Source organism: Cynoglossus semilaevis, chromosome 18 (assembly GCF_000523025.1).
Source record: "Cynoglossus semilaevis isolate Cse_v1.0 chromosome 18, Cse_v1.0, whole genome shotgun sequence".
Lineage (NCBI taxonomy): Eukaryota > Metazoa > Chordata > Actinopteri > Pleuronectiformes > Cynoglossidae > Cynoglossus > Cynoglossus semilaevis.
In genome coordinates this window covers 15,091,629-15,104,901 of record NC_024324.1, presented here as the reverse complement: position 1 = coordinate 15,104,901, position 13,273 = coordinate 15,091,629, and the positions used below count along the sequence as shown (strand labels likewise).

Below are 13,273 nucleotides of genomic sequence, written 5' to 3'. Positions count from 1 at the left end.
TAACCCAAATTAAAGCACAATCACAAAGTCACCAATGTGGGTGGGGACTTAAGTGTGACATTGACCTGAAATAGGATCATCTTCCAGTAGCATTATCTTTCCGTTCACATTCAAAGTGGGCTGTAAATGAAACCAGTAAGTGGACGGACTGCGACTGAAGACGTGTTACTGTAAAGAAACAAGAGGCACCGTCTGCAGGTTTAGGCTGAGATTAGAAAAAGAAAGGAAAGGTAGTTAAAAAAAACAAAACAAGTTGCACCTTGAAGTGATAGTAAAGTGAATGAGGGTGAAATGGAAAATCCTTTACGGCTACAGCATATAAATGCATTATTGATTAGGAGAAGTGTACAAAAGCTGCTGGAAAACATCACCGATGCTTAGTCGACATGTTAGTTTGTGTGTGCTCTTGACTCACTGGTGTCTAAGTGTGTGTGTGTGTGTGTTAACAACCATTCAAACATATAGTGTGTATTTATCTTAACTGTAACGTGACACTTGACAAACAGGCAAGAATGGGACTTAAATGGATGCTGGCAGATTTGTAGGCCCAGCCTGTCGGCTAATATGAACAGATGATGTCATAGACGAAAATTAAAACCAAAAATCCAGTTTGAGCTCTGACGATAAGAAAAAAAATAGCTTAATGTAATACTGTATATACCGTGGCACAATTTATATATATATATATGTATATGTATATGTATGTATATCTATACATACATATACATATGTATATGTATATATATGTATATGTATGTATACGTATACATACATATACATACACACGTATACATATATATGCACATATAGGTACATATACACATATTTACATATATATGCACATATAGGTACATATACATATACACATAATACACATATATGTATGCATACATATATGTACACATACATACATACATATACATACATACATACATATACATACATATATATATATATATAAGGTCAGGCCAAAGAAAATACACAATAATGTCAATATACACACAGAGAGGGTAAAAAGGTAACAGAAATTCTTCATTTTACGTGGAGTTGTTAGCGAAAAGCCGGACTCCCCATACATAGTGATCTGTGACCTAGGTACAGTGTTAGATCTACGTCTTCTTCATAGCTTCACATACTTAGAAAAAAAAAGGATACTGTACAATGATTTAGTCATATGCTCGAGTATAGGATTGCATTGTAGCACAGTGATTACAATGGAGAGAGGAGGAGGAGGCGGAGGAGAGGATGTCGATCCATCCTCTCCTCTGCCTTAGTAATATAGCTCCACATCCGTCTCTGACCGACGAAGAGATAAACCTCAGTGGAGGAACAAGGATGCTGGGACACGCTCTAGGCAAACTCCTGTCAACTCTCACTACACAACCTTCCTGAACTTTACTCAACCAAACCCATAAAAAACCTTCCGTTTACTGTCTCTAAAAGGCATTATTGTTTTTTAAATTACCAGGAGAGTTAGCAATCCTAAAAGGTAATTATAACAGTCTGGCCACACACGCACACACACGCAGTTGCACCTTTGTTCACCACAGGGGTCATAGCTTACTGGCTGGACACAGGTGGGACAGGGGTGGGGGGGTTCAAGCATTATCCAATCCCTGGAGAGAGAGAGTCAGAGTCTGCCCTGGCTGACAGGGAAAATAATTCCTGATTGGTTGATGCGCAGAGATAGTGATTTGGTCATGTGATCGTTAAACCAGTGTGGCAGTGGGTTTGCATGTGGGCCCATCAGGGAGTGTGTTGACGTCGCACTAAAGCCTGCACTCTGTGGGAAGGAGGGGAGAAAAAGAGAAAAAAACCGACTCCAGCTTTTTGCTGATGACGTCACATCATGGAAGTTATATTTGATCAGCTCTATGCAATCTTATTCTGGCAGTTCATCTCAACAAATCAATGTTATTCATACTACGGCCAGGTGAGGGCACTAAAGTCAAGCTTCACAAATACAAATGTTGTGGCTGTTTGTTTGTTTTTTTAAATTTCACTTCAGTTATAATTAGTTGTTAGCAATGGATGGTTAGCCTTTTATTGCTAACCATCCAATTTGTTGAGACTATTTTCATTAGGTCTGACATAATGTAAGACTGTACCTCACAATACTATTGTTGGTTCTTAGTACAGTACAGTACAAATAACTGTCCACTCTTAGTACAGTACAGTACAGTACAAATAACTGTCCATGTATTAGGTGACGTCATCAGCACTTACAGAATTTTCTCGCTAATACGGGGAATTCACCGGTTACAGTTTATCAGCGTCGGACTGGAGTTCACGACACGATATAGTCAGCAGGGACATTGGCATTCTGTTTGTAAACAAACTGAACTGAAGGCGCCTGTTTGACATTATTGTTTCAAGAACAAGTGATACATTCAGCATGTTGAGACTGGTGACTGATTGATTGATTGATTGATTAATATGGGAATTGCACTTTGTGACAGACATGTTCAGGTGAGCCGGAAATCAGGGTAGTGGTGGTCGGGTATGTTGAGCAGCGAGCGCTGCTCATCCGTGGGGCTGTCACCCTAAAAATCAGGGACTTCAGTATTTTTTTTAGACATATCGTTTTGGCCAAAGTTAGCCTAACGCTAACCTAACGAGTTCTGCAGCTGGATTTGTTGATTAATAACTACCTCCCCCACCCCACAAGATAGATGAAAACCAGCACCGGACTTTAACTACGGACCATGTAACGACTAATAGGAATATCTTGAGTGAATGTTCCTAATAATTTAGCTAACAGTTTAATCACACTACACCGTCGACGATAAAGAGTGGTAATGGTCAACCTTAAAATCTCTGTCTGAATGCTGTTAAACCTATATTTAAAAAAAAAAAAATGTGCATCATCTGCTTTGATTCCGTTCACAAAGCTCACAAGTTTCACTTAAGGCGAGTGAAGCTTAATCGGACGGCGCGACGACGCGCAGTCGAAGTAAGTTCACGTTTTCAAGTCTTTTCTTCCATTTCCATATTTCCCACACATACAAAGTCACGCAGAGTGCTTCTGTTGATTAGTCTGCTCTGGGGGCGAGGGGTCGGGGGGTGGGGGTCAGGGAGGGGAGGGAAGGGGCGGGGCAGTGGGCAGAATGGGCAGTGGTCAGAATCCAAAAATGTTGGACAGCTCCAACTGGTCAGTGTCAAAAAGGAGGATGTTGTAAATGTGCAAGCACTGAGAGCTGCGAACACTCAGACAAAAGAAATACAAAGGAAGATTTAAAAAAAAAAAAAAAAAGAAATGACAGAAGCTGGGGAGGAGAGGTCACTTCCTCTTCTTCCTCCTCCTGATTTAAAAGCACATTCTTTTCTTTTCTTTTTCCGTCACGATGTGGTCATGTTGGTACACGCCACACGTCGCTCCGACTATTTTCCCCCCAAACCTTTATGTGAAAGGCACTGCATAATCAGCCGTGACTCCCCCTTTGCTCCCACGCCTTTTGTTATCCGATCACAGCTGCTGGACGTTTTACATGCACTGCTATTAGGAGAAGACGAAGGAGGAGGAAGAAGAAGAAAAAAAAAGGGTGGGGGGGGCGATTAACGAAGAGCAACAGCTTCATTTAGCTAGGGAGAACAGCTGTCGTCTGTCCGCGTTAAAAAAAAGTGCAAATCTAGTTCTGCATTGAATCAACAGTAATCAAACAGCATTATAATGACATCAAGTAATCGACTCTACAGGGGAGGGCCTGTTACGGCCTCCCGGATAAAACATTCCTCTGTCCTTTCAGCGAACCCTCCTCACCACTGCTCTGCTTTTTTTCTTTTTGCCTTTAGCTCCTGCTGCTTTCTCCGACGACTTCTTCAACCGAGCTCTTGCGGTAAGTGTGGATCGGGGGCTGCGACGAGGGGGTTTTGTGGGGTTGGGAGGTGAAGGGAGGGGAGTGGGGTAGCACACAGCAGAGTAGAGGAGTCAAGCTTGTTTGTGTCAAGTGGAAGTGGGGGGGAGGAAGGTGGAAGGGTTGGCCAGGGTGGGTCAGCTTATCCAGACTGGACTGCACAGGTTGAGGAAACTCTTTTGGATCGCGTTTAAAAAGATCCAGAGAGGCTTCCGGGTTCATCCCTGATGATTGATGAGGAAGTCAGAGGGTGGTGCTTCCTGCCCCGAGGAGGAGGGCGAGGGGGGTGGGCACCACAGCTTATCAGGCCGGGGATAGAAAGGGGACGTGGAGAGGCGGAGGGATCCATCTGAGAAATCTGCAGCAGAACACATCTGAGCGGCTCTCACAATGACTGGTCTCTTTCAAAGGTTTCCAACTGCAACGACGAGTCTCTGTGTTGGGGTAGAGGAGGGAGGACTGCTGGCTCCAGGACCGCAACCTGCTCAGACCGTCCAGGCTCAGCCAATCGGGGGGCGTCAAACGTGAACATGGTGGCTGCCGGCGTCTCCGAAGAAAAAAATATCATCCGTCTCTTTCAACTCAGAGGATGGGGGTGAGTGGATGTGGAGGGAGGGGAGGGAGGGGGGGGCGGGGGGAGGGGGGGTGCAAATCAGGGGGAGGGGGGGGTACTGAGGCAGAGGTGTGTGTGTGTGTGTGGGGGGGGGGGGGGGGGGGGGGGGGGAGAGGGTGTGCAAATCAGGTGGAGGTGCGTGAAGAGCAGGGGGGTGGGGGGGGATGTCACAAGGCAACAGTGGTGCAGGGATGTTTGAGCTTGCAGGGCAGCACCCCTCTGTTCAGCTGGTAGAACTCCACCAGGTGGATCAGGTCGGTGAACTTGGTGGCGCCGTCGTCGAGGCTGAAGAACACCTGACCGTCCTCCTCCAACTTCACGGAGACAACAGAGAAAAAAAAAAAAGGTAAGGCACCGTCTGACAATTACGCTGTTAGCAAAGTAGATGGCATTCTGGGTTCTGAATGCCAGGATAAACTAACTTAACTAACTTAGACTTAGGTATGCTAATGCTAATGATATTACGATAATAGTATTTATAATAATAATAATTATAAGCAGCAGCATAAATGCTAATAATACAATCATATTATTTATAATAATAATTATTATAAGCAGCAGCATAATACAACTGTATTATTATTATTACTGATATTTACAGAACTATTATTAATATTAATGAGAATAATTATTAATAGTAATAATTATCATTTGTCTCCAAATAATCAGGTGACTGACCGGTAGAATCTGGAAGTGCTTGATCTTCTGGTGGTGGCACAAGGTGAGGACGTAGGCTTTGGGATTACTCTGGCTGTCCCGCAACAGGAACAACCTGGAACACACACACACCATGAGTATTTGTGCATAAATACATATACATATATATATATATTTATATATGCACAGGCCCGTCAGGATGATCTTACCCGTCGACTAGACCTTGCTGAGTGATCATTCTGTGGGCTTCATCTCTCATGATGCGACCGTGAAACCACACCTGTGTCCTGTGGATCACTGAACGACAGCATTTGACGTTAGCGCGTTAACCAACACGGCCTTTATGTGGTTCAGGAGTGCGCGTTTCTCACCTGTGCTCAGGGAGGACGTATGCAGAGGGCTGGGGCTGCCCAGGACATTCATGCGCTGACTGCGTTTCTGTAAGAAATATTTGAGAAAACATACATATATGTATTCACTAGGGGGTGTACAAATTAATCAGAATAATTGGTTTCTATTAATTATATTAATAATTTTCCATTGGGATTAGTCGCACAAAAAACTAGCTGTAAAACCCATACATCTGCAGTACCTGCTGTCTTTCTGTTTAAGTCATAAATAGAATTTTCTTAAGTTCATATTTAAGAATGTTAATTTACCTTGATTAATCACGATTAATCAAAAATATTGTGATTATTCACGATTAATCGTGATTAATCGTGAATAATCAACAGCAAATTCTAATGGATTTACACACCTTATATTTATTGGTGTCAGCCAATGTTATTTCGATCCATTCACAGCCTCAATTTAGCTAAGCAGTGCCGTATGTATTCTACAGCGCCCCCCTCTGGTGATAGGTCATTTGTCAAACTTATATAAATATATTATTATTATTATTATTATTAAACGATAGAGGAAAACGATATTTGGTAAAAATAAATAAATGTCGCTACTCTGCATCTCCCCCCTCTGCATCTCCCCCCTCCTTACCCTCCAGGTCTGTCCCTCCTCTAAGGCGGCACTCTGAGCCTCCACAGGGTTGTCGATGACGCGGCCAGTCCGTCCTGAGAAGTCCATGGCAACCAGGGAGTTCTCAGATACACTCCGCTGTTAGGAGGGAGGGGGTGGGGGGGTCAGACATAAGCAGGGGTGGGTAAAGGGGAAGAGGGACAGACAAAGGGTCAGAGGTCAAACAAGCCAGACACACTCACTGGGGCGTGACAAATCCTGTCTGCACACAGACCCATTTTAAATTTTTTTACATTTTTAGTGATGTAAGAGATTGTGGAATATTTCTGTCCTTATTTGGGATTGGATCTAATAACAATAAAGAGACGTTTGTTAAGAAAAACAATGTGTCAACTCCTGTGCTTGGGATATAATATATAATAAAACCAAGTAAATTTGGAGCTCATTAAAAAAAAAGTGACATTATTTGTGATTAATTGCTAAGCTAACTACAGTCAATAATGAAACTAAATATTTTATTTAGTACTTCTAAATGTGTTACATAAGTCTAAGTGCTATGTAAATGTCGACATACCATAATTAACATGTAGTTAGTTTGTTTTTGTTAGTTTTTTTCCACTAGTCTAAATGAGCCCAAAAAAAATTAATTTAATACAAAACACATAACTGACTTTACTCTTCTGAAAACCGAGGCACGGTGTGGTCAGGAATGGAACTGGTTTCTGTTTTACCACCAGCCAATTAATGGACCGGTCCTGTCTGGCCTGAGCTGAGTGTGAGCTGCACGGAAGAAGAAAAACAAAAAAATGTCATTCTTACCACAGGCGCTGAGAAAGGCTGTAGGTTAGACTTCCTCTGCTGGGGGATGTTGTAGCTCTGATACAGTACGATGCCAAACTGTGAAATGGGAAGAGAGAAGACGACGTCAGCTCATGATTCATTTTTTTAAAATGATGACAAACAAACTATTAAAAATAAAAGCTAGAAGCTAATGAATTGCCACTTGGCAACATTTGAATCTCACTGTAACTTGTCCAGCATTGAATCTTACAGCGAGCTTGAATTACAATGTGTTTTGGAAAAAATAAATAAATAAATAAAAGGAAGTACTTTGAGCAGTCTGAAGGCCGTCATCCAGCAGGTCCTGCTCTGTTCGTCCTCCGCACACAGCATCTTCAGCTCCTTGAAGTCCCCTCTTCCTTTGCTGGGCTGTTGAACAGCAGACACAGCGGTGTCATGTTAATAAGATCAACAGCACTAGTTAGTGACTCGGTTCTCAAAGCTAACGTAGGAATGCTAAAGGTTGTTACTTATTACTTATTATACTTTATCATTATGGATTATCTCTGGTTTAGCGCTTTCCAGACGCTTAATTTCCGATTCTGATATCATCCGATACCGATATAGTGGGCCACTATCGGATGATATACTGGTAGTTATGGTAGTTAAGTGCTGTCTGGTCACTAAGGTGATGGGTTAAAAGCAGAGTGGGCATTAGTGTGCAGTGCGTCACTGAATATAAAAAAATCATCTGGCGAAACCCAGGCATTGCGTATTGGGGTTTTCATTATCGGGGGAAAAACGTTAGTAATTCTTACCTATACTACATAATTATGCTAATATCGGTCGGCCGATATTATCGGACATCCCTACTAGCCACTATCCAACAATTAGCTACAGTTTAGCATAATCTGAAAATAACCTAAACTTAGCTAGAGTTAGCGAAAAAGTGAAGAAGAAACGTCGGTAAAGAAATGAGAATATACCATGAAGGCAGCTCAGAGAAAAGTAGAGAAAAAGCTGACTATTAGCTAAGACACACTAAAAATACTACGTACATATATAGTATGCAGTATATGCTCTGACGCCTACTTCATAGCAGCGAAAAGCACAATTACTTTACTCATACAATTGTACAGTACAGTTATCACAGGGGTCCTCAACCCTCGGTCCAGGGACCAGTGCTGGTCCATGATACTGGCCGACCGGTCGCATCACTCTTCCTCAAACGTAACAATCCTGCCCTCTATGTGTGGGTCCGTGTTTGTGCATGCGAGTGTACACAGTAGAGGGTTGACCGTACCGTCCCAGCTAATCCCACTGGGCTTATCCCAGATCAGCAGGTGATAGTGTGTGTGGGCAGATTTAACCCTTTTGACCCCGAACCAAACCATCATCCACATGTAAAAGGAAAGACGTGTGTGTGTGTGTGTGTGTGTATTACCTTAATGCAGAACTGGAAGTCCGTGGGGGCATTGTAAAGTTTCCTGCCAGTGATGATGGTGAACATGTTACTCTCCTCCAGATCTGAGAGCAGCTGCAGATGTCTGGGCTCCTGTTGAGGAAGAGGAGAGTTTTGAGTTTATGCTCCAAGAAAAAAGTTTGGTAAAGGTAAAGGATGAAGAAATAAAAATAAAAAAAACTGGGTCAAACTAATCTGAATGATAACTCTTTTGGTTTTTTCACATGACGTCATTTTCGTGAGTCAAACTAAAAATATGAATCAAAATCTCCAGATTAGGGATGTCCGATAATATCGGCCGATAATTCCGATATTAGCATCTTATTTAATTCCTGTAAGAATCGCCATCGGTTAAAGTTTTCGCTTTTTTCCACAGATATTGAAAACCCGATAACACATGCCTTGGTTTCGCCAAATAATTTGTTTCTTAAAAAAATATTAGGGGGATAAACGGCAGTATATTAAAGCGAAGGTCACTAGAGGGCAGCATTGCATTACAGTGGTTTTTACAGGTAAATAAATAACTATTGGACAATATCAGTATATCGGATATCGGCAAAAAAGTTAATATCGGACATCCCTACTCCCGATCCTTTGCACGATGTGCAGACACTATATTCAGTCGGCATTTGCGAGTCCTGGAAAGTAAACGTTCCACTTGTACTCATGTACTCTTTACTTCTTAAAAAATTAGGTTAGAATTTTATGCCGTCATTTTTTTAAGCTAAAGTTTGTCTTCACTTGTCGTAAAGAGTGGTGTTAGCCTGTTAGCGACATCATTTTCTATCACTGACAACCAATCAAATGTAACCATCATTCCTCCTTTACGTTTCCTCTACAAAAAAAAAAAAAACCTCGGAGTCGAACGCTGACCTTAGACGTCCCTTTGGTTGAATAGTAAAGACCAGAACGTCGCAGGAACATGTAGAGTTTCTTCCACGACTTCCGTCCGGGATCCTTTATGTGCAAAAAACCCTGGATCTCTGGGCAGCTGCTGGAGTTCAGAAAGTTCTGGAAGCACAGGGTGGAACAGTTCTCACATTTAATTCCATGTACCGTTACACTCGGGTGTACAGCCGTTTCCGCTTGTGCGTCACCTGTAAGAGCTGCGACTGAGGGATGGAGCCGTCAGACTCCTGACACCAAGCTACCATCTGCTCTGGAAAAAAGTTCTGAATGGAAACACACAAAAGACACACAGACACTCGGTGAGCAAACGGGGAAACATGAGAGGATGTACGGGTTCGGATGCAGAAAACACTTAGCGAAAGCCCACAGTCAGGTAGTTTCCCCTGTACTGAATGTGTGTGTGTGGGTGGGTGAGGACTAAATTGATTGGGGAGAGAGAGAGAGAGAGACAGAAAGAAGGGAAAGTACTAAAGCCTGGAAGTGGATACAGCATGATCTCATCCGATGATGTAATCCCCTTTAGCCAGCAGCGCTACTCTTAGCGTGATTGACAGGCCGTGGCCAGCACTCTAGTGTTTTACTGTCCTCATTACCACAGAGCTGAGGTCACCTGCTGGCTCTGGCACACCTCTAAATCACTGCAGCAGTAATGTCACCGCACACCCAGCCAGCACATAACGGGAGAGCCCCACACTGAGACCACCCCCCCTCGCCTCCCCATCAGCAAAAGATGCCACGCGAGCTAGCTAGCTAGCTAGCTGGCTGGCTGGCTGGGGGGGCGGCTGGGCGGGGTATTATCTCTCGCGGCGCCACTGACGGGTGCTCTTCCTCACCTCCCCATCAGCAAAAGATGCCACGCGAGCTAGCTAGCTGGCTGGCTGGCTAATGACTCGCTGGCTGTCAAAGGCAGGTCTGTGTCCTTAAAATGATGAATAGCGCTACACTTTTTATTCAGTTTACCGAAATAGAATGAGACGCAGCTTTGCTGTCACCAGACGGAAGACAGAATTGGGCAAGCAGACCATACGAGGCCTGAGCACAGTGAGACGTGACACAAGGAGAGCATTGTGTGTGTGTGTGTGTGTGTGTGTGTGAGACAGAGAGGGTGAGTCCAGGCACCTGTTCCAGGACTGATCCTTTTATTAGCCCTCGAATTCTTCTGGATACCAGACGATTAGCATGTTTTGATGGAAGTAAAGTCCATGTCTACGGAATTTACAGAGCGCTAATGAACCGACGGCGGCTGAAAATGAGTTAAGATACTGGAGATTCTATTGTTATGTTTTCAGTTTTAAATACAAACTACAGGTTGAAGGCAGCGGCCCCGGAATCTGTATAGACTCAGTTAGCTGTCAGTGATCTTCGTTTTGCTAATTTATAATGGGTTTCATGTGGAGATGTATTAGCATATATTATTAGCATTGCAATATAATATTTGCGATTTTTCATCCCTCGATTTTTTTCAAAATGTGGAAAATTACCGACACGCAAAGGATGACCTCATCGAATCCGACTGTCGGGCATAACGACAAATGGCTAGCGGTTATCTGTGTGCTAACGCCTGCTACTTAAGTGACGTCTTTGGTTCAGGGGTTTTATAAAATTTAACAATTTTCAAATAGCTTAGTTAGCTTATGTGAGTGATGTTCATCAATTTTCCACGGACCAATTAGCTGGTCACATCTGGTGACGCACTTGAACAGCACATTATCAAAACGTTATCAAACTAAGGCATCTTCGTTCAGTACTTGGAATTTTATTTTTTCTGACTAACTTGAAGTTGTTTTCGTACATTTCCCAGACAACAAAAGTTAAACATTTTAATGGGGATTGTTAATTGTTTAACATAACCTTAACGAACCGTCACCGTTGGATCTCGGGGCCCGTTGAAAGCCTGTGTCTGCCAGAGCAGCTTATAACTGTGAATAGAACCTGCAGGCTGACATCAGCATGGAAACACTGTGTAGACAGTAATTAGGAAGCCAGCTGTCTGGGCCTCGTCATCTCCTGATTCCATTTTGAAAGTGACACTTATGGCTTCGAGGGAAACGCTAAACAGCAGAACTGCACATGTCTCGTGTCTGCTTTCGAATTAAATCAATCCATAAGATTGTGATGAATAGAAATATCCAGTTATTACTTCATGTTTTTATACTATTAAACACTTAGTCCATATTTTTTGTTTTCATGCAAAAAAAGTACATAAAAATCATATTCACATTTAATGAAATATAATTTGACAAAACATCACGAACATGAAGTATTTGTGCATTTTTTTTCCACTTTTAAAATTCATCAAGTGGGCCAGATTGAACCGACCCAGCGGGCCGGTTTTGGCCCACGGGCCATATTTTTGACTGTGGTTCTCTAAGGTCTTGGATTATAAAAATCCAATCTAATCTAATTTATTTTCTATCAAAAATCTAAATTTGACCAATTTCAGAATTTCTAGCGCTCTTTGGAACAGACGTACTTATTGAACCGATCGCGACGATTGACATCGACACTAGGTGGCGAGGTGGAGTTCAAACTGTGGTTCGTCTCAGACCGAGAAAAAAAAAAAATATAATTTCGCATAAAGAGACAATTTCCTGGGGGAAAGAAAAGACTCGTCCAGGAAGAACACTAAGCCAAAAAAGCCGATGGAAATTCTACCAGCCTAGACAACAGATCTGACTGTAATCCCGCAGATTATGTTCCGAACCGGGTTCATGCTAGGAAAAATAGTCTAGAATAATAAGGATTTTATGAGAAAAAATGTTAAATATATTTATATATATAATATATTTTTATATATATTTATATATATATATTTATATATTTATTGACCCTAAATGTATAAGCTTTAGAAATGACGTCGTTCTTCTTCTCATTTTTCTCCTCCCTCTTGTGTCCTCCTCCCCTCCTCCCCACCATTAATCTCCATTAATCAATTACAAAGCATGAGCAGTTCCACTGCTCCTCTTTGTCTCTTTATATTTATATATGTGTGTGTGTGTGTGTGTGCTCTAACAGAAAGGTCACGTCAGGGACTGACAGACTCACCAAGGGGTTCCTGAAGAATTCATATTTGGCATAGTTCTTCCTGAAGAGGAATTTGCTGTCGGTGCTCATGGAGGCTTGAACCTGAACCACCACCTCGTGGTCTTCCAGACATCGCTCTGAAAATAACACACACACACTTTTTCAACTATAAGGAGAATAAAACTATATTTTTTTTCCCTCAAAAGATTTTTTTTTTTTCCTTGCGTTTAACCCCCCCCTTTTAAAAGATGACCGTTCAGTCACGGTCTTTATTTAGCACTGCACCACTGGCTGCTGGTCACAACCACCATATGCCGTGACACAGCAAGAAAAATCCGCCTGTTACTAGGAGACGAGGGAGTATCGCTCGAAATGAGGAGGAGCCAGGAGAGGCAGGAGCCCGCGGAGGGAGGAGGTGACGGCGGAGAGGATGATGTCACGTATTTAGGCCGAGCGCTTGGAGCCCAGAGATTGTGAGCACAAGTACACGGCCACACAAGTTTGGGAAGTGAATTATGAGAGTGTGTCCCAGTTATAGACACACACACACACACACACAAAAAAAACCCTCTAATTTAGTAGTGATGCTCTCACTCTCTCTATCTGTCCTTTCTTTCTTCATATATATGTGTGTGTGTGTGTGTGTGTGCGCGTATCTCTCCGTTGATTGGCTAAGAAAGCTAGGGGCTCGTTCAATGCACTCCGGCGATTGGCTGCTCACCGCTCTGGTATGACGCTCCGGTCCAGACCTCTCCACGCCACCAGCCCTTCCCCTCCCTTCTTTCCTGCTTCTCTGTCGTCCCTCGTTCTCCTTCTCCTTTCATCTCTCTCTCTCCCTCTCTCTCTCTCGCTTTCCCTCCCTTCCTTCCTCCCCTCACCTCACATTCCATCTCTCCAATGCACTCTCTTTTTCCAGAAACTCAGATCAAGCAGCAAAACACAAAGTGATCCTTTGACACTAAAAATATAACTCAGCTGGAGGAAAGCCTTTGCCGAGGATAA

At 42.8% G+C, this 13,273-nt stretch overlaps 1 protein-coding gene and 2 long non-coding RNA genes across 5 annotated transcripts in view; 2 read left to right on the top strand and 1 right to left on the bottom strand.

Annotated features, from left to right (window-relative positions):
* Window positions 1-4,511, top strand: part of LOC103394721 (uncharacterized) — a 12,352-nt gene extending 7,841 nt beyond the window's left edge. The window contains exons 8-9 of the long non-coding RNA XR_003052672.1: window positions 3,793-3,836; window positions 4,265-4,511. This is a non-coding gene — a long non-coding RNA (uncharacterized LOC103394721). The remainder of the gene's footprint in view (window positions 1-3,792; window positions 3,837-4,264) is intronic.
* Window positions 4,512-4,622: 111 nt separating this feature from the next.
* grb10a (growth factor receptor-bound protein 10a) overlaps window positions 4,623-13,273 on the bottom strand; it is a 32,283-nt gene continuing 23,632 nt past the window's right edge. For all 3 annotated transcript variants that reach the window (XM_008332147.3, XM_017041380.2, XM_017041381.2), the window contains 11 exons: window positions 12,293-12,408; window positions 9,436-9,510; window positions 9,212-9,349; window positions 8,321-8,431; window positions 7,207-7,305; window positions 6,916-6,993; window positions 6,118-6,234; window positions 5,496-5,562; window positions 5,334-5,421; window positions 5,146-5,239; window positions 4,623-4,781 (listed from right to left, as the gene is read on the bottom strand). In XM_008332147.3, the coding sequence (XP_008330369.1) occupies window positions 4,635-4,781; window positions 5,146-5,239; window positions 5,334-5,421; window positions 5,496-5,562; window positions 6,118-6,234; window positions 6,916-6,993; window positions 7,207-7,305; window positions 8,321-8,431; window positions 9,212-9,349; window positions 9,436-9,510; window positions 12,293-12,408 (1,130 nt within the window). In that variant the 3' untranslated portion in view covers window positions 4,623-4,634. The remainder of the gene's footprint in view (window positions 4,782-5,145; window positions 5,240-5,333; window positions 5,422-5,495; window positions 5,563-6,117; window positions 6,235-6,915; window positions 6,994-7,206; window positions 7,306-8,320; window positions 8,432-9,211; window positions 9,350-9,435; window positions 9,511-12,292; window positions 12,409-13,273) is intronic.
* On the top strand, window positions 4,674-5,447 carry LOC103394722 (uncharacterized). Its single transcript, XR_523182.3, has 3 exons — window positions 4,674-4,813; window positions 5,137-5,188; window positions 5,314-5,447. It is a non-coding gene; the product is annotated as an uncharacterized LOC103394722 (long non-coding RNA).